General features: G+C 44.9%; 1 protein-coding gene across 1 annotated transcript in view; it reads right to left on the minus strand.

Annotated features, from left to right (window-relative positions):
• LOC147895821 (uncharacterized) overlaps positions 1-26,085 on the minus strand; it is a 181,627-nt gene that overhangs the window by 82,943 nt on the left and 72,599 nt on the right. The window contains exons 4-6 of the mRNA XM_087382402.1: positions 9,909-10,193; positions 3,223-4,335; positions 1,193-3,067 (exon numbers count right to left, since the gene is read on the minus strand). Coding sequence (XP_087238528.1) covers positions 1,193-3,067; positions 3,223-4,335; positions 9,909-10,193 — 3,273 coding nt within the window. The remainder of the gene's footprint in view (positions 1-1,192; positions 3,068-3,222; positions 4,336-9,908; positions 10,194-26,085) is intronic.

A 26,085-nucleotide genomic window follows, 5' to 3' on the forward strand; every position in this document is an offset into this window, starting at 1 on the left:
GGCCAGTGGGACCAGATTCAGGGAGACTCCCGGGCTGGTCAGGAGAAGCGGAGACGCTTCCTCCAGGCTTGGGACACACAGAGCCTCTTCTTCGAGCAGACTACGCAGGGCCTTCGGTGGCACTACTCACCACCCCGATGGCTGTTCATTCACACTCAGCATATCCCTCCGTGAGAGTATGATTTATTATGCTACCTTTTGGGCTGCGTCCGGTTTGTGAACGCAGCCCGTCAGCTATAAGCTGACCTCTTGTATCTTGTTCTCGAAGTAATATAATTAGCACTGTTTTTTCGGCAAATAGATGAGGTAATGAAAGCTTGCAAAGCTTCTCCCCCTACCCCTCAGCTAGTCTCTACAATGAAATATCTCATTCACATTGAAGTACAAACAATTACTGTGAAGGTTGATAGAAAGGCAAATAAAACTGATACCCCAGGAGAGATCAAGGAGCACAAAGCCAAACGTGACAACGCACTGAAGATTAGAGTAGTAGGACTTCTAAAGGCTGGTAAAAAGAGGAGGGCTCTTTCATTAGAATTTTAGCCCATGTCAAAGCAGCCATGCCTAGCATGATGATGATGGAGGAACTAATATCTGACACTCCAAAGGACATGCTATCATTACGCTCAAACCACAAGATTTACAGATCAAGCTTCTTTGCCAATCCTACAAGTTGAAAGGTACTAAAGTATGGATAGCAGAGAAACTCACATGAGCCCAATTGAAGAATAACTTATAAGGCAATAGAACTAGACAAGGTCAAGGCTGCTAGGAATGATGGAAAATGGGCAGTATACCGTGAAGGCATAGCAATCATTAAAGAGTTTAAATCCAAACCAAGACTCTCAAACTGATGTATGGCTGATTATGTTTTGTCAGATTATTATGTAGGAACTCTAAATAAATGGAGTTGCTTTTAAAATCCTTGGGAGCTGCCATGTGCCCTCCATAAGCACATGTACTAGATGGTTCTTGTTGTCCCATAGACCTGTTGGTCTCCCTTGGCCTTTAATAGACTCTCTCTCTCTCTCTCTCTCTCTCTCTCTCTCTCTCTCTCTCGCGCACACATGCATGCGACAATCAATGCAGACGCAGTCATGTGAACAAGCGCAGATGAATGTGTGTGGCTCAATAGTGTGAACAAACTAACAGATTATAAAATGGTCTTTGTACCACTGGCAAAAGAAACAACCTTGATCATTTCACCAATTATAAAGCCTACACCTGAGCTTCCTGCCTTTCTGGCTTGCTGAAGTCTTTGTAGATCTTGCAGCCATCTACCTATTTTGGACCTGGCAGCACCGGCTACAGCTGCAGAACCGATCCCAATACTTTCCATTCCGATTGGAGGCTCAAGGAATTCATACTTTCTAGCCATCAGCCTTTGCCGTATTTTCTTCACTCTCTTCTTCAAAGCTTGGTGCTGCAAAACCGATACACCAGGCCCTACACTAGTGGCGCCTTTGCTTCCAACTGCTTGTTTGGAAGACACTATATCTTTGTCAGCAGAAGTATCACTCTCATTCGTTCCTTGATTGATACCTATTTTAACTTGCCCATCCCTGCTTGAAGGACGGCGAGTTGATGGAGAAGCCTGCTCTCTCGACTCCATGGCAGCCCTCTCACGTATTTGTTCTAAATAAACTTTACGACGAAGCTCACTTTCTCTAAGCTTTTCTGTTAGCTTTTGTGCTTGCAGTTCAGCTTCTTCTTGTTGTGCTTTAGCCCTCACTTCTTTCTTTCGGACTTGCTCCACAGCCCTTGCTTCACGAGCAGCACTTGCTGCTTTGCGTTCTTCCTCTCTTCTTGCTTTTGCTTCTTCCTTTTTCCTCTGTGTCTCCGCAATGCGTTGTAGCCTCTCTGCCTCTAAGAGTTTTCGGCGTTCTAGCACTGCCTCTTCTCGTGCCACATCCTCTTTCTGCTTTGTCTTTATGATCTGCAATCTCTCAGCTCTTCTCAACTCTGAATCTTGCAGCTTCTGTCTAAGCGAAAGCTTTTTATTTTCTTCGTTCAGGGATGTGATGAATCTTACTTCACTGACTTTGCTACTTTCATCACTAGCCCGTCTTGCAATTTCTGCCAAATGAGCTTCATGACGAGACTCCCCTCTTTGCTGGCGGGCATGCATACCTTCCCTTAACTTGTTGCTTCTGACAGCTTGCCATTCACTTACACGATTTAGTTTCTCCGTTGTCCGCTGCAAACGCTGAACACGTTCGTTTTCAAGCTCTCTCCTGATCCTTGTGGCGCGAGCCTGCTTTTCATCCACCTCCTTCTTCATCTCAAGAGGACTCTTCCTTTTTCTTTCAGGTGACATTAACTTATCATGCAGCACTTTGGCCCTTTCTGTACTTTTCTGCCCAGTAGATGGGGACCTTGTAGTTCCATTTGAAGTCTTGATAGGGGAAGAGAGAACATCTTCCCAATTCCTGTTCACCTTCCACGCATCAAAAGAACTCCTGGTCTTAGGCCACTTTCTTTCTCTATCCTTGTCAACGATAGACACACGCTTTTCTGAGCTTTTATTGCTTCTGTCTACATTTGCGGCATCCATTGAACCTCTCCCAGCTTTGAAAGTCAAAGGTGCTGCCTTTTCAGACACCCCTTCACCAACAACCATCCCTTCAGTAGTAGAACCAAGACTTTCAACAGTTTTGGCCATACTACCAGCTTTTTTGTTCAATGGTGCTTTCCAAAATGCAGATCCTGTACCATGCACGTTGAAATTTGATTTACAAACTTCTTTACTCCCTTTCAGAGCCTTAAACTTACTTTTTTCTCCGTCCACTGCAATTGGACAAAACAGGCTGTTGGAGCTCATTATGACATTTTGCTTTCCTTCTATATTTTGAACGGTCCCTGTAGTATTCAGAGTCATATCTGTGGGAGAGAGTATCTCAGAAGAAAAATCCCTGCAGCTTGTTTCCATGTCAAGCAGCCTTACAGCATCCCGTCGTTTAGGTTGGCGAGTTATATTCTTCTTAGCAGTTTCCTGCACTTTCTTGAAAGCCTCTAAAGAAGATGATAGAATTTCTGCACGATGTGGGGAACAAGCCATCCGACGAACCTGCCAAACCACACATTATTCAGGAAAAGGGAGTAAACCAATGCATTTCAGATCCTCTATCTTATTAGGAAAAACTGGAATGACAAAAAACCATGTTGTGATAAAACCACCATAACAACGTAGGTGGTAGCATAATGTATGAAAGAATGGATCACCTCCCAAGCAATAGCATGAGGCCGTCGATGCTCTACTTTTCCGGAGAACACACCTCCCAAGCTTCCAGAAAGAAGAGCCTGAGATGTAGTATGTTTTTTTACCTTCTCAAAACCTTCTACCCTAGACTTCAGCTCAGAGAAATCTAGACCTGCCTCTTTAAGCACAAGAAGGGCCTCTTGTATCTGTTCCATGTCGCATTCCAGCTCAGATAAGAAATAAAGCTCATCTATCGCCCGATTTAAGTTTTCAAATAGGTAACACCAAAGTCGTTGCCGGAATCTTTCTTTGCTTTCACCTGACTTTGTTTCTTCAAATTTTTCCATCAGCATGCTGGCTGCTAAACCAAAATCCATGCATCGATGATTTGCAAACTTCTCCCCCTCTATTTCTGCCTGAGAACCTTGAACAGAACCCTGCACTGCTTGCGGGCATTTGGCCAAATTTGAAGCATCTACTGCAAAAATCTTATGTGTTGCAAACTGCTCAGCTATCTCTGAAGAAGCTGTGGAAACCACGTTGCTGGGTGCCAATGGATGCATGCTTGGAGCAATCGAAACCTTATTACTAGTGGATGCCAATGGATGCGTGCATTTGTCTAGGGTAACTGGCTGCTTTATATCAACTTTGACAGGGCTTCCAACACGATCTTTTGATTGTTGTGTTGTCTCATCTGAACACAAAGGTTGAGTATCACTAATATCCCCAATTCGGTAAGATAGATCCTGAACCATCTCCTCAGGAATTTTTCCCGTAGTACTCTCTTTTCCTTGCACTACTCCAGGTTCCTTTGCAGTCAATTTTAAGGCAAGTGGTGGTGACATCCCTTGCATCATGCCTGGCATCTGGTGAAGCTCACCAAACGGCTGCCTTTTGTCTTCATTTCTCATGCAATTTAATTCTTTTTCTGAGCTCTGCTTTCCACCCTCAAGGAGTATAGTAGAGGCTCCAATACTGGCCAGTGTCCTGCAATGACATTCAGACGATGCTTCCACATCCTTTGTACCCACCGGCTGACTTTTTGTCAGATCTTCATCATCAAGATTCCCCCACTTGAACTTGGGAGCATGTACCAAGCTTGTACTTAACTGGTGTTCCACCACTTCTTGGCCACCCTATGCAAGTCACAAGCATCAAATGACATCAGTACACCCATAAACATGGCTTAAGATGGAAACATCCAAAGAAAACAGCAGAGTGGATAAGGGAGAGGTAGTAAATTTAGTGAAAGAGATTTAAATTTAGAAAACATGAAGTACACCAAAGCCACGATCACACGAGTCAAGTAACTTAAGATATTCCATATTCCCGAACGTTGTCCTTTACTGACACCCCATTCGAAGCTCAGACACTTCTTCCAGTTTTCATTTACAACTACTCAACTCAAGTACACAAAAAAGGAATAATAGAACATCTAGAAGACTCCCATCACAGAAAGCATCCATTTGTCGCAGCCTCAAAGGTCAAATCAGAAAATGGTCCTCATGAGCCTGACCATCTGGCACAGCCATATCATGAGCGCAACCTTACCTGAAAGAGGTTTCAGATAGTTGCTTTTCACTAGCTGATGAGGTTTGCTTTACATGCATATATGGTTTTCAGGTTTTTTGCTCTGGGGAGTTTATTTGGAGCAGTCGTTATGACTAAATTAGCATCTGCTCTGCAGGATCCCCATAATCTCCCCTATAACCTCAGACATAGCCTTCGGGGATGAGACGAGGGATACAGGAGGAGTTCGAGGATCAGGCAAGGTCGCAGTATTGTACAGGTCTTCCCTCGCTGGAGCCATCTCCATTGAGAGGAAGGAGACACACTCCCGATTCATGTGGATCCGGATCCAACGCACAGCCACTTGTGACCTTTTCATAGAAATATGCTACTTCCCGCCAGACACATCCCACTTCGCCAAAGTGGCACGAGAGGAGGGTGAGACATCGCCATATGCACCCTTACATCAGGATATCCCAGACCTTTCAGCCCGCGGGGAAGTTCTCCTTGTTGGGGACTTCAACGCCAGGACGAGCACACGCTAGGCACCACTCCTGGACTTCCAAGACGACTCTATCATGCTACCAGACATGGACCTAGACGGAGCAAGTATGACCAGGATCTCATCGGACCAACACGGGCCTGTTACACCATATGGACATGCACTCCTTGATCTGGGTAGGATGCATGATCTCATCATCTACAACGGGCTTGTGACTTGTGGCCCTCCACAGGTGGTTTTACTTGCTTCCCACACGGGGGGGGGGGGGGGGCACTAGTGTAGTAGATTACATCATGGGATCCCCTACCTTCACCTCATGTATCACCAACTTCACCGTAGCACCACTCCCTCCAGGAGCTGATCACACATACCTATGCTTCACTATCGCCACACCACACACACCACATAGGAAGCACGACACCTACTATGACATACACTTTGATCACAGCCTCTCCCCTGCCTACTCTGGACGCCTAAATAGACTCCTAACCTACATCGATCACATACCACTCATAGAGAACCGTGCTGCCCTGATTAGTCGCACACTCCACGAGGCTGCCCTCCAAATCTTTCCCCACACCACACGGTCCACTAGACCACCACCTCTTGGTCCTGTACCCTACAACAATTGGTACGATGCGGAGTGCTAGGCTTATCGCCGACAACTCCAACTTGATACCAGATGTCACCTCCTGAACACACCAAACATGGTACGCAAGTACCGACGTCTCGTACGTCGGAAGAAGCAGGCATTTCTTCGTCGAAATGAGGAGCAGCTGTTGAAAACATCTTGTACAGCAACAACTCTTAAGGATTTTTGGCAAAGATTCCTTGAGCGTAGGTCTCCATCACCCCTCACCGACATGAGAGTTTGGCACACGTATGCACGTCATCTTTATGATGTCCCACACCAGTCTACTCCAGGTCTCATATACACACCTCGCCCCACCACTTGCACGTTGTTCACCAGAGGGGGAGTCAAGGACGCGACATTGAAACTGCACAATGGCCGAGCTAAGGATCACGAGGGGCTATGCACTGAGTTTATCGCATATGGGATCGACACGTTAGCCCCGATCCTAGCAAAGCTATTCAATGACGCTGTTTGCCTTGGCTTCCCCCGCACTTGGACACTCAACACCATCACCCCCATCCACAAGGCAGGGGATCCCATGGACCCGAGTAACTACAAGACTATCATGATTGGACATGTGATGTACAAGATCTATGCAGCAATATTGGATGCATTGGTCAACCTGTTCGAAGAAATGAGAGGACTCAGAGCAGAGGGTCAGGCCGGTTTCAGGGGAGACCATGGGACTATGGATCACATACTCACACTCAAGAGTGTCATTGAGGAGGCCAGATCACAAAAGGAGAGGGTATATTGCTACTTTGTGGATTTCCATAAAGCCTTTGACACAGTACCCCGAGCTCGTCTCATCACACACCTACACACACTGGGATTTGATCAGGAGATCATCTGGGCAATCATGGCACTTTATGAGAGAGTCTCAGGCCGAGTTCAGACAGGCGCAGGTTGGACAGATGAGATCATGAGTACCATAGGAGTCAAACAGGGTTGTCCCTTATCACCAACCCTGTTTGGCCTCTACATCGATGAGCTTGAGACTTTCATTGGGGCTTCCAGAGGGACCGGTTGCTCACTTGCCGGGATCATCATTACGATTCTTCTTTATGCAGATGACGTGGCACTCTTGTCGTCCACACTCGAAGGGCTCCAGCAACACCTGGATGCACTGCACGCTTTTTGTTTATCCCATGATTTGGAGGTCAACCTTGGCAAGACCAAGCTCATGATCTTTAACACCTCTCAAGCAAACATGCAACGGAAGCAGTTCACTTTCGGTGGGTCACCAGTTGAGATCGTATCCTCATACACTACTTGGGGGTCATCTTCTCCGGCCCGATCTTCACGATGAGACCAGCGATGCAGGCTAAACTGAGTAGGGGATACCCCTCACTGGCTCGACTAGAGAGACACTGCTTCCACTCCCACTTCCAGGACCCTCGGACCAAGGCTCTTCTCTTCGATTCCTTGGTCCGACCAGCCGGTATGTATGGCAATCCTTGTTGGGGACCTGACATGTCAGAGATAGAGTGGACACGGGTGGAGCGCCTACAGATCCTCATGCTCTCACGGATGATCCGGGGGAAACCATCTGTACCACATCACATCATTCAGGCCGAGTTTGGTGCTTCTCCACTCCAGCTAGATGCAGCCTTTCAGACCATCACATATCTACACCGAGTTAGATCATATGGGGACTGCACATCAAGGAGACAGAGGTTGCCATGGTTGGCTCTCGATTTTTCCATGAGATTGGCAGCAGAGGGAGACGAGCGATGCTGGTATGCATGGACTCACATATGGTTTGTGAGACTGATAGGATACCTCCTTTTCAATATAGTTTAGATGCCCCTCCGGTACTCCCACCCACCATCCCGATTGGGCCACACACCAACCAGGTCATTCGAGAGGATCTCCTGCAACTACACACCTTTAGGACTTGGTTGGAGCCAAGGGAGCTTCCGGTGAAGCTGAGTTTCTACAGAGATTACTGTCTTCGTATTTCGGAGGAGGGATTCATCACACCACCGGGGTACACTGAGCTTCATATGCCTCACTCACTACGGATCTCCATCGGACAGTTTCGGGTATCATCACACCGCCTCCGCATAGAGAGCGGCAGAGCAGAGGGGATCCCTAGGGAGCATCGCATATGCATATTGTGCGACTGTCAGGAGGTTAAGTCGAAGGAGCATTTTATTTTCAGGTGCCCAGTGTACTACGAGATCCGAGGTCGCTACCACTGTCTCTTCAGAGACGGCTCCGGACTCCTTTCCAGATTCCTCGCCTACCCAGATCAGAGATGCCTCGTGGCCTTCATTCACGAGGGGGTCCGACACAGAGAGTACTTACTCAGGTGACGGGGCTTGGCCACACCATCAGACACCTCTCAAAGCAGGATCACAGAGTTCTTCCCATCGAGTGACATTGATCGTCCAGTCTCTAGCCGCAGACATGACAGAGACCCCGACCCGACGACCGCAGCACGACACATGAGACATCGAGGGGACACACAGATCACTCTGGGGGACCTCCCGTCATTGTTTAGACCCGGGATACGTCCCACGGGAGTCACGGTGGCTCTGGTCTTGCGTCGAGCCTCCTCCAGGAGACCGAGATGCACGGCACCCTTTGACGGATGCCAACGTTCCATCACCGGCTATGCACCAGCCAAGGCGACATGACATACGGAGAATTCCGCTCCGCTCCAATCTTTTTTCTTTTCATTGTCACACTCAGATGTATTTGATTATGTATGATCAGACTTAGGATTCAGCACGGGTGATGATGCTCGTTTTAGTAGCTCCACCCTTACTGTGATTTGTATCAGGTTTTCTTCCAGTCTCATAGACCCATCGGTCTTCCGAAGACTCTAATAAAATTTCTTTCTTTCTTTCTTTCTTTGTTCGAGCCAAAGCATGGAGGCATCTGCACTCCAAGGGCAATAGTTTATTCCGGACAGCTTCAAAACTTCTAATCCATACCAACTTGTCAAGAAGCAACACAAAAAAAAGCCACTAAAGGTGCCACAGCCATTTCCTCAGAAAAACATTTTGGCAGCCAGAATAGTAGATGACAGAAAGGGTGGAAACTGGTATGTGTAAAAAGAAGGGCACAGTTTACAATCCCAAATGTCATCCTTGGTCTCAACACACATGGACCCCATCTGCCAAACAATATAGCTCCTTCCACACTACCCCAAGGTGACCATCGTTGTACAGACAATGAGTAAACAGAAGAAAGCTTGTTTCTGAAAGGAACCTTCATTCAAGCTGCCGGCACAAAGAGGCAATGCCAAGTAGAGCAAGATGTTGAAACTAGGGCCATAACCTGGGGTTTTCCTAGAAGGCAAACCAGAAGCCTACCATCTTGCAAAGTAGATTCTATTTTGGACCTTTGTCCAAACATCTGAACCAATCATTTGATTAGAACGATGGGTTCCATAGATATTTAAACGATCACAAGCTTCAAACTGCATTTTCAATGTGGAGGACTATTCCTATGTTCAACTTAGAAAACATATTCAAACCGCATTTTCTATTGTGGTGGGCTACTCCCATATCTATTTAGAAGACATAACTATCTCCCGCAAGTACATGAGCTCCAATGACTTCTACATAAGAGGCAATCCACTACGTGGAAGATGCTTTATGGCTAAGGAGAACTTTAGTATTTCCCATGGCCATGCAAGTTTGTACACCGTAATTGGCCTTAGGCCTTATTACAGGATGCTTATATGCTCCACCGGAACATAGTCCTATCAAGGATATCAGCACTTTGGGGGAGGACAGTCGCTTAATTCATCTTATTTGAAGTTAACTGGTGACCAATGTCTTCCATCAGGTATATGACACCTGCTCAGGGTTAGGCTGGTATGCAGGTTCACAATATTTTCCAGACTGACAGTGGAATAGATTTACTAGATCTTCTACAGGACTTTGGCTGGCTCTGTTTTCTCTCTGTTTCCAGCCAAGGAATTTGCTGAATTAGAAGTCAAAGCTTGGCTTCCATTTACATTAGACAAGACAGAAACAGAGTTTTGCCTCTCCTCCTTTGAATGCAGCACATTATGTGTTCTTTAAAATCATCTGGGTATCTGCACTTACCACTTGAACAGTTGGTGATGACATCAATAACAAGCTGCCGACATCATTAGCAGAAATGGTACTCCCTACTTCGTCTTTCACATCATGAAAAGTGTCTTTAGACTTTAAACACTTCTGCTCAACTGGCTTAATTGAGGACTCATGCTCGCTTATGGATGATATAAATGGTTTGAGGTCTTCTCTACCATCATGTACTGAGTAAGTTTGCGCCTTTCCTGATGATTCCACCCATTTTTTACTGACTGTATTAGACTTGGTAGAAGACTTTGAACTTGACCTGTTTTTCTGCAAAATCGATGACAATGCCAAACAAAATAGTTGCACAATAAGAACCAACAAGATTAAAAGTCTACAATAATCATTCTTTTTCATGTATGTTTTTCCAAAATCTTACTTTCATGAAGCAAGAGAACAACTGTGTTCAGATCTTTAAAATGTACTATAAGCACCATATTTTCAGGTTAGAAAGCAGACCTAAAAATCCTTTTCACAATCATCCCTACACAGGAACCATACCAACATTCACTGACAAACCGTTATAGCAATTTATGAGAAGGAAAACACATTTGCAAGTCCAACTGCAATGTATACGAAAGTTTCATCCAAGCTAAATGCCATTAAAATTTCATGCTCCTTCCATTCAAGATCGAAACTGTCTTTTATGGTCAAGTCTCTAAGTGAACACATGGATGTTTTCTCAGGTTTCTGCTCAAGAGCTGCAAGGCAGACTTAAAGTAGTACCCAATACATGAAAATAGTGTGCAGGAGGACTGGCAATAGACACTTATGGGACTAAATTACTTGGCAGGTCTGAACACCATCTTTCACACCTCTTGTTCCCACCTCACAACATCATGCCCTCTGCATTCCCTTTTCACCCCTCATCAATTTTCGTTCCCTCCTGATTTCCCCTTAAGTATGCAAATGCCAGTCTGTCCTTCTCCTGCTTCTGCCTCTTATATGTGTACATTACTCCCCCCCACCCCCATCCCCCTTCTCTTTCTCTGCAAAATCAACAGAAATGCCAAAACACAACAGTAAAACGGTGAGGACCACAAGATTAGAAGTTTCACATTGAACCCTTCTTTTTCCTGTGTGCCTTCTCTTGTATCTGGACCTTATGAAGAAAGAGAAAGGAAGAAAGAAAGAAATTTTATTAGAGTCTTCGGAAGACCGATGGGTCTATGAGACTGAAAGAAAACCTAATACAAATCACAGTAAGGGTGGAGCTACTGAAACGAGCATCATCACCCGTGCTGAATCCTAAGTCTGATCATACATAATCAAATACATCTGGATGTAACAATGAAAAGAAAAGGACTGGAGCGGAGCGGAATCCTCCGTATGTCATGTCGCCTTGGCTGGTGCATAGCTGATGATGGAACGCTAGCGCCCGTCAAGGGGTGCTGTGCGTCTCGGTCTCCTAGACGAAATAGTAAACTGTACTGTAACACAGGTAGAAAGCAGACCTGAAAGTTCTTTTCACCATGACCAGTACAAAGGAGTTTGTTTAATAATGACAAATGGAACAGCATGTTGCAGGTTCAACTGAGTCTCATAAGGCAGTTTCATCAGCTAAATAACATTGAAATTTTCACATTGAAATAACCAGTCTCAAAGTGAATATTGGAAAGTGGGGGCGTAGCCTTTCAAGAGACTAAGCCCTATCTAGGCAATCAAACAGCTTCAGCACCTGCGTTAGCCTTGACGGTGCCCAAGCTCAAAGCAAAGGAAGTGGAAATTGTTAGAAATGTGACCTCTCACACAGAGCTATCCCGCAGCGGAAGACTGATAGTTAGCCAAGGAATTACATGCAGAAGTGCTTCACTATGGAATAAATGCTACATCAAGTGTTTGTACTTCTTAACATTCATGTGTATGTGCAGACTTGTCAATAGATTCTGCTCAGAGACAAATATAGAAGCAACACTTTATATTTCCGTCCGTCCACAAACTGGACAAGATACAATACCAGAAGGTTCTCCTCCTAAATGCCTGGCACCCCTAGATCTCTCAACCTCCGTGCTTGACTGAGCGTATGTAGACTCTCTGTCCAAAGGATCCCTCCACCTTGCTGTCCGGAACCTCAGCCTAGGTGGGCACCTCCTTCAAAGCTTAGTCTGCAGCTCTCCAGCCCTCTTCTCTCCTCCTGGATGAGGCCCAGAAGATGATGGTCTGCTGCTCCTTACTGCTCCTTGGAAGGCTGCTCCAGGTGATGCAAAATGAGGCCCAAGTCCCCTCCTTTTATAGGCCCCAGGCCTGTCCAAAGTAACCGACCAGGAGAAGGGGATATGGCCGAACCAATCAACCAATCCCTGGCCCACTTTGCTGCCACAAAACCACCCGCTCTGGGGTTCACAAAACCAGGGCCCCTGGCCCTTACTTTGATGCAGGGCTCAGCACACTTGGTCTGCCCTAATCTGACCTGGTTGGCTGGTTCCAACCAGTCCGTCCAGTCAGCCAATAGCCAACCCATGCTGCTGCTCTGCCCCACCAATACGCACCATCATTCAGGGCCTGTTGCAGGCCGTACATGCCCACAGTCCTCAGCCATGCTGCGCCATCTGCCATAGCATGTTGCAGGCCCTCAGCCCATCCACACACCTCGACAAGCTCCTTGCCACAAAGGCGCCTGTACCCTGGGATAACCACGCCATCTTGTTGCTCATCAATAGCCTCCTGACAGACCAGATCCAGGGCATGATGCCCCTGCCATCTCCCCTGCACCAAGGCACCATCTGATGCAGCCTCTGGAGCTCTAGGTACTTGATCTCTTTTCTTTATCTGAATGGTACATGAAGGCCCTGGAGGACTCAGGGTTGACACACATCCCTGAAGGAAGTTCAGATCGAGAGAAAAGACCGCAAAGGATCCAAAAATCTCTAAAATTGAACTGTGTGCTACTGGCTCAAATCAAGATGATCCATCAGCCAAAGACCTTACCCTACCTCACTAACGCTCGTCCTGACATTGCATTCTTAGGGCACTACTGTGCCAATTCTCATCAAAGCAAGAGAGAATCATTGGCAAGCTTGCTTGAATCTATCATGGTACCTAAAGGGTGCCATAGGATATGGGATCATGTACTACACAAGGATCGAGTTCTTTGGGTATTGTGATACTGATTAAGCCAGAGACGAGGACACTCTATAACAAAGGCTGATTTTACTTAGAAGTAATAAGTAGCTTTTTAATGGTGAAGCCAAATGTTGCTATGTGGCATCATAGGGGGCTATCCCATAAGCAAATGGTTCTTGAGTAGCCTAGGCCTATTCATATAAAAGGACCCATTGTATTTTGCCATCATAACTTTGAATGATCATTTATGCAATTCACTCCAGCTGAGTTTTCATTACTCTTGGCTGTCTAACTAGGATTGTCTCCTAGCCTAGGAAAGTCTTTTCCTAGCCCGTTCCTGTGCAGCCCATCACAAGCGCTTGTTCTCCCTATGATTCCAGGTACTTTGTACTTTGATGCTCATGGATTATGAAGTTTACATGCCATTTCATCATTCTGCATTTAGCTGCTGCTGTTTCTAAGCCCTAGTCATAGGAAATATAACTAGATTGTCAAACTAGTGGCTGATCTAGTTACATTGGTATCAGAGCACTTTTCATGGGAATTTGTGGGGAAAGTCTTGTCATTTCATTCTGAAATTTGGAGCAGCCAAAAGTTGCTCCAATCATCAGTTGGACATGTGGCAGCCCTAGACTAGGTCAAATTCCAAAGTGGTCAGATCAGCACGATTCTTACATCATTGTGCTCAAATTGATCAGCAGATCAACAGCCCTCAAGAAATTTCTGAAAATTCCATGGTTTGAGTCAGCATTACTCAGGTTTTATCAGCGCTGCCAGTTTTACTGATTTTTCTGGGAATTATGCACTAAGTTTGGTTTTTCCTGCATATTCAATTTCGCCCCAGCTACTACAAGCTTGGTATCAAGTTTCATTGGTATCAGAGGTCATTTGCCCTTCAGATACCTCGAAATTGGTTCCAGTAGGGGTAATTTTTTGTTAAGGTTTCTGTAAAATTTGGGGCTTTTGACTTTTTCCAGTTTATCTTACCTATTTTATCCCATTTACACCTAATCTGAACATTTGATTGGGGAATTGAGCTGCAAATTGCGCCAAATTGTGAACTGATCAGTCAAAGATTCACAGGTGGCAGTGAATCTGCTGCCCTGATCAGTGTTACTTCCTGATTAGATAGTAATTGCCACACAGGCTCCTATACAGGCCCTAAACAGTGCTTATAAGCTTCTATATTGGACAGACAGTGCTTGACAGCTTATATACCAGTTGAATATCAACCCCAGCAGTCTATTTTCTTTGGACAGTGAATCTACTAAGCCAATCCTCTATTGAATCTTGGAATTCCAGTGTCTATACATATCTTTTCCTGATATATTGGGGTTTGAACAGTGCTTTTATTTCCCTTCAATTTTTGGGCTCTATATACAGTGCTATTATTGAACATTGACCATTTCCAAGCTTTATACATTGCTACTATTGATCACTGATATTGAAATGGCTCCTAAAAGAGCTGCAGTACCAGCTAAAAAGCCATTGGTGGGAGATTTGGATCCTAATACTGAGAATGACATTGTAACTGATGCTATAAGGTCAGGTGGTATTGCTTTACTTGGCAGTGGCTCATCACTAGGGGATCTCCTCATACAGATACTGTTATATGCTGATGATATAGTCCTCATATCCTCTTCAACCGAGGGACTACAGAGAAATCTAGAGGCCTTAGAGGTGTTTTGCAGAGAGAGAGATCTGACGGTCAACCTTGGGAAAACTAAGGTTATGATCTTCAACACCTCACGAGCAGTGACTAACCGACTCACTTTCACCTATCGTGGTGAACTAGTGGAGATAGTGCAGTCATACACATATCTCGGAGCAGTCTTCACAGGACCCATCTTCACGATGAAACATGCAGCCCAAGCACGACTCACACGAGGGCGTAGTGCTTTGGCTAGACTAGAGCAGCAGTGTTTCCAGGTGCACTTCCAGGATCCACCAATGAAGGGCTGGCTTTTCGACACACTAGTGCGACCGGCTGTCACGTATGCAGCACCTTTCTGGGGGTGTGATCTTCCGAGGACAGATTGGAGGAGCTTCGAGCGGCTACAGGTGACGATGGGATCCAGGATGATCCGATGTAAGCCCTTAGTTCCACATGAGGTAGTACAGGTAGAGTTCGCCATGACACCTCTCCAAGTTGATGCCATCTTTCAGACAGTGACTTTCATCCACAGGGTGTGGGACTTACCCCATTGGAGACTTCCGAGATTGGCCTTAGAGTCACATCCAGACGACTCGCAGAGAGCGGGGCAAACACATGGTATGCATGCATATCTAGATGGTTTGCCAGGCACGGTATCCAGATGGATAGGCTTCCCCCCTTTCAGTACAGCATGGATGCACCTCCTGAGTTGATCCCGCAAGATGAGATCAACCATATTATACGGTTAGACCTCCTTCAGCTTCACACATCCTAGACTTGGGGGGAGGACCAGGAACTCCCCACCAAGACCCAGTTCTATCACAACCACTTCCTGCGAGTATCAGAGGAGGGATTCATTATCAGACCCCAGTATCTCGAGGATAGAGGAGTATCTCATGCACTGAGGATTGCCATTGGTCAATTGCGGGTTTCATCCCATCAGCTGAGGATTGAGGCACGGAGAGCAGCGGGTATACCTAGAGAGCAACGGATCTACACGCTATGTACGATGGGGGCGGTTGAGACAGAGGAGCATTTTCTTTGTGTTTGCCCAGCCTACCACTGTCTCTACCTAGAGGGGAATGGCTTCGGTCCTTTATCACGACTGATCCATTTTCATGACCAGGTCTGTATCGGACTCTATCTGATGGAAATGCGGCGACACTGGGAGGCGCTTCGACAACAGATCAAAGAGCAGCACGGGTTGGTCAAACCACTACAGGACATAGAGGGTGACCGGACACAACGGCACGTCACAGACTTCTATATGGAGGAAGAGGAGCTAGCCGATATGAGAGCAGTCTGGATGAGCAGCCGGCACAATACCGCCAAGAGAGGGACGCAGAGGCCACATGTGCGACAGAGAGCCCCCAGAGTACACTCTATTGAGGTCCGACCTATCACAGCTTTCCTCAGAGGAGACCGACAGAGACGAGGGATCACTCTAGACATAGCCCAGAGAGTCCAGAGAGCGAGGAGACTATGCGAGACAGCTCGACAGACGCAGATACGAGATATTTTCGCAGCCCCCACCAGAGAACCATCACTGTACCAGGCTTCGGTTTCGTCCCAGCGCCTGGATAGATTGATTGATATGATATGATTATGATTATGATTATGCTTATGATTATGATTCTGTTAGCATAGATTAGTACTCAGCAAGGGTCCTAGCGTACCCTTTGCTTCAGCCCACTGAGGCTTGTATGAGTTTGCTTTTCTGTACGCTTTGTCCCATAGGCCCGCGAGGTCTCCCATGGACGTTAATATATCTTTCTTTCTTTCTTTCTTTCTTTCTATGGAAGGAAACCAGGTTGAGGAACAGGACATAAATGATCAGCTTAATGATCAGGTCGAAATTCCTATTGGCTGTAGACGGTAATACGGAAGGACCTTCCCATTTGCATGCTAACAAGAGATTGGAGCTGCCTTGTATGGATCAGTTAGATCCTTTATTGCAGGCCCTTAGGGAGGTGACAAATGAAATTAAAGCTAATGGTGTAACAATGCAGAATTCATTTGCAACCCTCAGTAGGAAGTTGGATCAGATGAAGAGATCTCAGGTGGGTTGAGGAGGCAAAGGTTCCTTTCAAGCCTAGCCCTAAAGAGAATTCTAAGGAGAGAAAAGACAAGGTGGTGAAACAATTATCTCAAGGACGACCGGAAGAAAAAGAATCTGTGTTACCTTTGTGGACACCCAAGCATAAGGGTGTATGCAAGGCCAAGGTTGGTGCTAAGCTTAGTATGATCATTGAGATTGAAGACGATCCTATGTCAAATCACTTTCCTGCAAAAAAAAAATTCCATGACTGTGTTGGGGATGGCCAAATGATGTTAGGAAAAGACTTTCCTAGGCTAGGAGATACTCCTAGTTAGACAGCCAAGAGTAATGAAAACTCAGCTGAAGTGAATTGCATTAATGATCATTAAAAGTTATGACAGCAAAGTACAATGGGCCCTCTTATATGAATAGGCCTAGGCTAGTCAAGAACCATTTGCTTATGGGATAGCCCCCTATGATGCCACGTGGCAGCATTTGGCTTCACCATTAAAAAGCTACTTATCACTTAGCCATTAAAGGCCAAATAAAACCAAACTTCCAAGTAAAATTAGCCTTTGTTACAGTCCACCCTGCCCAAATGAAATTTGCCCTCAAATTTGCAAGGGTGAATGTATCAAGGGATAACAACCATGGAATGAAAAGGAAATGCATATCTGGTCATAACAGGTGGAAACAGTGAATCCAGCAGCCAATTGGCCTCCAACACAGAATGAACTGCAGCGGCGTCATGTATGGAATAGGGAGAACTCACTGCAACTCCATACACCAGAAATTTGATCATAACTGAACAAGGCATCTACTGAGTAAGTATGGGTGATCTATTATAGACGCTGGCTGCCAAGAGGATTCTTCATCTGGTAATCCTTGCCACTTGATGAAGTACTCAGTAAAGGACTTGTTCCTCAGAATACGGCCCTAAATCCAATGAATTTCTCGGGTATATACTGCATTTGACCATCCTTATCAATGGGTGGAAGCTCCTCCATAGCCTGGTCTAGGGGACCCAAATATTTCTTCATGAGGGAAAGAAAAACATTAGGAATTCTTGCTGAAGGAGGTAGTTCCAGCTTCTAGGCTACATTACCAACTTTCTGAAGCACCTTATAATGACCATAATAACGATGAGCCAATTTAATATTGGTGTTCCCCTTGAAGGAAGTATGTCTGGACTTTTGAAGCCTTAGGAAGACATAGTCTCCTTCAAATGACAGCTCCCTACAATGCTCATCTGCATTCCTTCATGCGTGCTTGTGCCTTGACCATGTTGTCCTTGTACTACTAGAGAATATCAGACATATGAGCTAAGTCATCAATGTTTGCTGACTAGTCATAGTGTGGGGGTTAAAGGTCACTGTGCCTTTACCCCGGTTATGTACAATACTCAAACACATATATAAATGAATGAAAAAGAAGATTAGGGTGGTTCTGCACCCACCAAAACTTGTGGCTCTCTATCTCTCTCTCTCCTTCCGTTCTTGCTTCCATTGAGAGCACTCTCAACTGGTATCAGAGCCCGGGTGATCTAGCTGAGCGTGTGTGAATGCTTGAAGCTCAGCAGCTCTGTGGGAGGAAGGAGAAGCTCTGTGGGAAGCTTTGTGGGTGACTTTACTTGCATCCGAGTGTGTAGAGACCTTGGAGAAACCTTTGGAAAAGTCACTTTGGCTTTGCGAAGTGGTTTTGAGAGCCTGTTAAGTGTTTTCAAAGAAAAAGTCGTTTTTTGAGCTTTTCATTGTTTCATTCGATGACAGAGACTCCATATTGACTTGTAGAGGCAACTATTGCTTGCTATTGGTATCCACTTCACTTCAGGAGCTTGGAAACACCTTCATTCTTGAATCTGGGATCATTTCATTGGATTTCTGACTCACTGTGTCAGATTATGCGTTTTTTGCCCGGGTGTTGGAACTCAAGTTTGGAGCAACCATTTGCAGATCTGTCAGTTCCGGTGGACTCAAGAGGTCCTAAAACCTCTATGTTGCTCATCATTCGCACTCCGGTGGAGTTTACAAACAGCTATGTTTCCAAAAACGTTTTTCAGTACGTGTATTCGACCCAGTGATTGAGACCACGGTTTCCAAAACCGTCTGTCCCATTGCGTTCCGGACACCCAAAAACCCCTACCTGTCAATTCTTGCGCAATTCGGTGGAGGATTTTCAGAGTTATAGATCTCTGTGTATTCGATTTCATCTCTCTGTTATGCATTTTTCATTCTAAGGTTTTGAAACCTTACATTTATGCCACATGGCAGTGGATAACTATTGACTCCCATTTCTCACTCATCGGTTGGGATTTTGGAGTTCTGGCAGATGAGAGATATTTGCAGATTTTCTTGCTGAGTCTGATTATGCAATGGCGCCCATGTTTTGAGGCATCTCAGGTTCTATTTTCAGTAGCGGTCATTACCGTGGGACTATGATTTCTTGAGCATACCTTATGCAGATCACTCTAGTTGCAGTTTGAGCAGTGTGCGCTCATTTGTGCGCTCATTCGTGGTATGCATTGGGTTGCACTGGATGATTTATAGGCCATTTGGATGCATTGCGGTCCTTATTGGATGCGTTGATAGGGCCAAATTGCCTTGTGGGATGCTATTTTTATGGACGTTTTGTACATGGATGCTATTTTATGCTGAGGGACAACTTTGACACATTGCAGGTGATGCATTGATAGTGCTATGCTCTCTTGGATGAGATATTATTAATGCATATGCCAGTGGACAGTGTTTATGCTTGAGTCATTTGGCACTTATTGGCATTTTGGATTGCCATTGCAGTTGGCATTTTCTTTTGGGCCAGATTTGCTCATATGGATGCATAGTATATGCACATGAGTCAGATGCATCTTTTGATGCTTTGAGCTTTGAGTTTTGGTGATATTTCACTCTATTGTGGCATACACATTTGGGTGCACCTGGTATTTGGTGTGATTCTCTCTTGCAGGCACTAGCATTTGGGATTTTGTTTCATTTGCATCATGGCATCCTCTTCCATGTCTGAAAAGGAGTTTTTTAGCATTAAAAAGTTTGATGGGACAAACTTTTCTGTATGGAAAGAACAAATAAGGGATGTACTTATTCAAAAGAAGCAGATTAAACCCTTGGCAAGGATTGAAGCTAAGCCTGCAAATATGTCTGAGGATGATTGGAATGAGTTAGATGCATTAGCAAAGTCTACTATTAGACTTCATCTTGCAGAGTCAGTTTATTTCACAGTAGTAAATGAGCAGACTACGGAAGATTTGTGAAAGAAACTATGTGCCACTTATGAGAAGGAAACTGCCTCTAATAAAGTTTACCTCATGAAGAGGTTGTTTGAGCTGCAGATGAAGGAAGGGGTCTCCATTGCTTCTCACTTGAATGAATTCAATATTATTTTCAACCAGCTTCAGGCTCAGAAGATGAATTTTGATGCGAAGACTAAGGCAATATTTCTCTTATGTTCATTGCCATCCTCATGGGATACCTTCCGTACAGCTGTCAGTAACTCTGCACCTGGTGGAGTACTGAAATTTGATGATGTTGTGGGTAGCTTATTGGCCGACGAGATTAGACGGAAGTCTATGGACGGCAACAAGCAGGATGCAGCCTTAAATGTGCAAAGGGGCAGATCACAGTTCAAGGGGAAGTTCCAAGAAAGAGGGAAGTCTCGTAGCAAATTTAGGGCACGGAACATTGAGTGTTACCATTGTGGCAAGAAGGGCCATATGAAATGAGAGTGCTCTCAACGGAAGCAAGAACGGAAGAGGAAGAGAGAGAGACAGAGAGCCACACAAGTTTGGTGGGTGCAGAACCATCCTAATCTTCTTTTTCATTCATTTATATATGTGTTTGAGTATTGTACATAACTGAGGTAAAGGCACAGTGACCTTTAACCCCCACAACCTCCCACTTAAAGGACAATGTGCCTTTAAGGGAGAACAACCAGTGAGCATACTATCCAATGCCCATCAATACACGACAATACTCAAACCGCTGACTAGGTAGACTCTTCGTCAGCATATCTGCAGGGTTATCATCTGTATGAACCTTGACAAGCTCTATGTGCTTGTCCTCAAGTACCTCCCTGATGAAATGGTACCTGACCTCAATGTGTTTGGTCTTTGCATGAAAGACCGGATTCCGTGTTAGCTGAATAGCACTCATGGAATCACTGTGCAATGTCGGTACACCTGTATGAATCCCCAAATCTCCCACTAGCCGATCAAGCCATATAGCCTCCTTGCAACCCTCTGTGGCTGCAACATACTCAGCCTCTGTGGTAGACAAAGCAACGCACTTCTGTGCGCGAGACATCCACGACACTGCACCACCTGCAAAGGTGAACACATAACCAGAAGTGGATCTCCTACTATCCACATGCCCTGCATAGTCTGAATCTGTGTACCCAAGTACACGCATGTCTCCTTTACCAAAGCAAATGCACATCTCCTTGGTACCCTTCATGTACCTCATGATGCACTTAACTGCCTCCCAATGCCTCTTTCCTGGATTAGCCATATACCGGCTAACAACTCCCACTGCAAATGCAATGTCTGGTCTAGTAGCTATCATAGCATACATAAGACTCCCAACCGCTGATGCATAAGGAACCTTGGCCATCATGGCCCTCTCCTCATCTGATTTGGGACTATCTGTATGACTTAGTTTCACATATGGAGGCAATGGAGTACTCACTACCTTCCCCCCCTCCATATTGAAACGCTGCAATACTTTTGTAACATACTCTTTTTGTGAAAGCTAAAGGAGTTTCCTACTCCGATCACGCGTGATGCGCATACCAAGAATATGACCTGCAAATCCCAAATCCTTCATATCAAAGGCCTCATGCAACTTGGCCTTTAATGCATCTAGCTCATAAGTATTCTTGCTAGCCAATAGCATATCATCCACATATAGTGCCAGGATTATCAGGCTATTATCCTTAGCCCTTTTAGTGTAGAGGCAGTGATCAATTTCACTCCTTCTAAAACCCTGGGACCGAATGAAAGCATCAAACTTCTGATACCATTCTCTAGGTGCTTGCTTAAGACCATAGAGACTCTTCTTCAGCTTGCAAACTAAATGCTCTTTGCCCTTTTCTTCAAAGCCTTCCGGCTGCACCATGTAAATTTCCTCATGCAAATCCCCATGCAAGAAAGCTGTCTTGACATCCATCTGCATAAGCTCTATATCCTCTAATGCCACTAGTCCAAGCATGCATCTAAGTGTGGTCATCTTCACAACAGGAGAGAATATCTCATCAAAGTCCACACCCTTCTCTTGCTTGAACCCTTTAGCAACCAACGGGCCTGGTACCTAGGCACATCATCACCTGTGACCTTCATTTTTTTGTAGACCCATTTACATGGCAATGCTTTCTTTCCATGTGGCAAAGAAACCAACTCCCAAGTCTTATTCTTCATAAGTGAACTCATCTCTGATTGCATAGCATACTCCCACTATGTCACATGCATAGTCATTTCCAAGATGCACACAACCTGTCTTTCCACTATCATAAGTGGAGAACCATTCCCTATGGGGAGTAACATGGAATGAAGCACCAAAATCCAAAATCCAATCCTGGGAATATGCATCATCTGAAGTGGTAAGCAACTCTGCAGATAAAGTAGACATGAAGAGAACATCATTGTCACTATCATGTGTGACTGCATTGATCTCCTCGATCTTCACTTTTCCTTTGTCCTCCCTTGGACTCTCTTCCTTTTGATTTGCACCCCAATTTGCATTCTTTTTCTTATCCTTTTGCTCTCTTTTCAGCTTGTAGCAATCCTTTTTCATATGGCCCTTCTTGCCACAGTGGTAACACTCAATGTTATGTGCCCTGGATTTGCTACGAGACTTCCCTCTTTCTTGGGACTTCCCCCTGAACTGTGATCTACCGCTTGTTGCCATCCATAGACTTCCGTCTAATCTCCTCAGCTAACAAGCTACCCACAACATCATCAAATTTCAGTACTCCACCAGGTGCAGAGTTACTGACAGCTGTACGGAAGGTATCCCATGAGGATGGCAATGAACATAAGAGAAATATTGCCTTAGTCTCCGCATCAAAATTCATTTTCTGAGCCTGAAGTTGGCTGAAAATAATATTGAATTCATTCAAGTGAGAAGCAATGGAGACCCCTTCCTTCATCTGCAGCTCAAACAACCTCTTCATGAGGTAAACTTTATTAGAGGCAGTTTCCTTCTCATAAGTGGCACACAGTTTCTTCCACAAATCTTCCGTAGTCTGCTCATTTACTACTGTGAAATAAACTGACTCTGCAAGATGAAGTCTAATAGTAGACTTTGCTAATGCATCCAACTCATTCCAATCATCCTCAGACATATCCGCAGGCTTAGCTTCAATACCTGCCAAGGGTTTAATCTGCTTCTTTTGAATAAGCACATCCCTTATTTGTTCTTTCCACAAAGAAAAGTTTGTCCCATCAAACTTTTTAATGTTGAAAAACTCGTTTTCAGACATGGAAGAGGATGCCATGATGCAAATAAAGCAATATCCCAAATGCTAGTGCCTCAAGAGAGAATCACACCAAATACCAGGTGCACCCAAATGTGTATGCCACAATAGAGTGAAATATCACCAAAACTCAAAGCTCAAAGCATCTGACTCATGTGCATATACTATGCATCCATATGAGCAAATCTGGCCCAAAAGAAAATGCCAATAAGTGCCAAATGACTCAAGCATAAACACTATCCACTGGCATATGCATCAATAATGTCTCATCCAAGAGAGCATAGCACTATCAGTGCATCACCTGCAATGTTTCAAAGCTGTCCCTCAGCATAAAATAGCATCCATCTGCAAAGCGTCCATAAAAAAATAGCATCCCACAAGGCAATTTGGGCCTATCAGCGCATCCAACAAGGACCGCAATGCATCCAAATGGCCTATAAATCATCCATTGCAACCCAATGCATACCACCAATGAGCGCACACTGCTCAAACTGCAACCAGAGTGATCTGCATAAGGTATGCTCAAGAAATCATAGTGCCACGGTAATGAGCGCTACTGAAAATAGAACCTGAGATGCTTCAAAACATGGGCGCCATTGGATAATCGGACTCGGCAAGAAAATCTGCAAATATCTCTCTTCTGCTAGAACTCCAAAATCCCAACCGATGAGTGAGAAATGGGAGTCAACACTTATCCACTGCCATGTGGCATAAATCTAAGGTTTCAAAACCTTTGAATGAAAAATGCATAACAGAGAGACGAAATCGAATACATAGATATCTATAACTCTGAAAATCCTCCACCGAATCGTGCAAGAACTGATAGGTAGGGGTTTTTGGGCGTCCGGAACGCAATGGGACAGACGGTTTTGGAAACCGTGGTCTCAATCACTGGGTCTAACACACGGACTGAAAAACGTTTTTGAAAACAGGAGCTGTTTATAAACTCCACCGGAGTGCGAATGATGAGCAACATAGAAGTTTTAGGACCTCTTGAGTCCACTAGAACTGACAGATCTGCAAATGGTTGCTCCAAACTTGAGTTCCAACACCCGGGCAAAAAACGCAGGAACTGACACCGTGAGTCAGAAATCCACTGAAATGATCCCAGATTCAAGAGAATGAAGGTGTTTCCAAGCTCCTGAAGTAATGTGGATACCAAAAGCAAGCAATAGTTGCCTCTACAAGTCAATATGGAGTCTCTGTCATCGAACGGAACAAGGAAAAGCTCAAAAAACGACTTTTTCTTTGAAAGCTCTTAACAAGCTCTCAAAACCACTTCGCAAAGCCAAAGTGACTTTTCCAAAGGTTCCTCCAAGGTCTCTGCACACTCAGATGCAAGTAAAGTCGCCCACAAAGCTTCCCACAAAGCTTCTCCTTCCTCTCACAGAGCTGCTGAGCTTCAAGCATTCACGCACGCTCAGCTAGATCACCCGGGCTCTGATACCAGTTGAGAGTGATCTCAACGGAAGCAAGAACGGAAGAGGGAGAGAGAGAGACAGAGAGCCACACAAGTTTGGTAGCCGCAGAACCACCCTAATCTTCTTTTTCATTCATTTATATATGTGTTTGAGTATTGTACATAACTGAGGTAAAGGCACAGTGACCTTTAACCCCCACAATGAAAAAGGATTGCTACAAGCTATAAAGAGAGCAAAAGGATAAGAAAAAGAATGCAAATTGGGGTGCAAATAAGAAGGAAGAGAGTCCAAGGGAGGACAAAGGAAAAGTGAAGATCGAGGAGATCAATGCACTCACACATGATAGTGACAATGACGTTCTCTTCATGTCTAGTTTATCCGCAAGGTTGCTTACCACTTCTGATGATGCATATTCCCAGGATTGGATTTTGGATTCTGGTGCTTCATTCCATGTTCCTCCCCATAGGGAATGGTTCTCCACTTATGACAGTGGAAAGACAGGTTGTGTGCATCTTGGAAATGACTATGCATGTGACATAGTGGGAGCAAGTGACATTAAGTTTTCTTTTGCAAATGGGTCTGCATTTGGTTTGAAACATGTGAGACATGTGCTTAAGCTGACCAAGAGTCTTATTTCAGTGGGTCAGCTAGATGATGCTGGTTTTCACACCACTTTTGGCTTTCAGAGTTAGAAAATTCAGAAGGGCTCTATGCTTTTGGCCAGGGGTGCCAAGTGTGGGACTTTGTATCCCTTACATGTATCAGGGGTATTTGATCATGTTGTTGCAATAACCGAGCAGCCAAGCACTTCTTTGTGGCATTGCAGGTTGGGGCACATAAGCCAGAATGGAATGAAACTCTTATGCCGTTTGGGTTATGTACCGCATTTGAGTTTCTCTGATTTTGAATTTTGTGACCACTGTCTCTATGGGAAGCAGACTAAATCAGCCCATAAAAGATGCCGTTTGGGTTATGTACCGCATTTGAGTTTCTCTGATTTTGAATTTTGTGACCACTGTCTCTATGGGAAGCAGACTAAATCAGCCCATAAAAGAAGGGGAAAGAAAGAGTTTGAAAATCTTGATTTGGTGCATTCAGACGTATGTGGTCCCATGCCTACACGGTCATTTGAATACTATGTGACATTCATTGATGATGCAACTAGGAAAGTGTGGGCTTATACTATAGCTCAGAAGAGTGATGTGTTCCAGGTATTTCAGAAATGGCTGGCCTTGGTTGGGAATCAGTCAGGTGAACGCTTAAATGCCTACGGACTGACAATGGTGGAGAGTATCTCTCTCATGACTTTCAGCATTTCTGTGATACACGTGGGATTAAGAGGGAGCTCACATCCCCTCTTACTCCAGAGCAAAATCCAGTTGCAGAAAAGATGAATCGTACCATTCAAAAAAGGTTGCAATGCATGCTTTCCAATGCAAGTCTTTCTGGTGGTTTTTGGGCTGAGGCAATGAAGACTGCAGTACATGTGATCAATAGATCACCCAG

This window comes from Dipteris shenzhenensis, chromosome 12, assembly GCF_047967505.1.
Source record: "Dipteris shenzhenensis isolate YYH24624 ecotype China chromosome 12, Dip_SZ_1.0, whole genome shotgun sequence".
In the NCBI taxonomy this organism is placed as follows: domain Eukaryota; kingdom Viridiplantae; phylum Streptophyta; class Polypodiopsida; order Gleicheniales; family Dipteridaceae; genus Dipteris; species Dipteris shenzhenensis.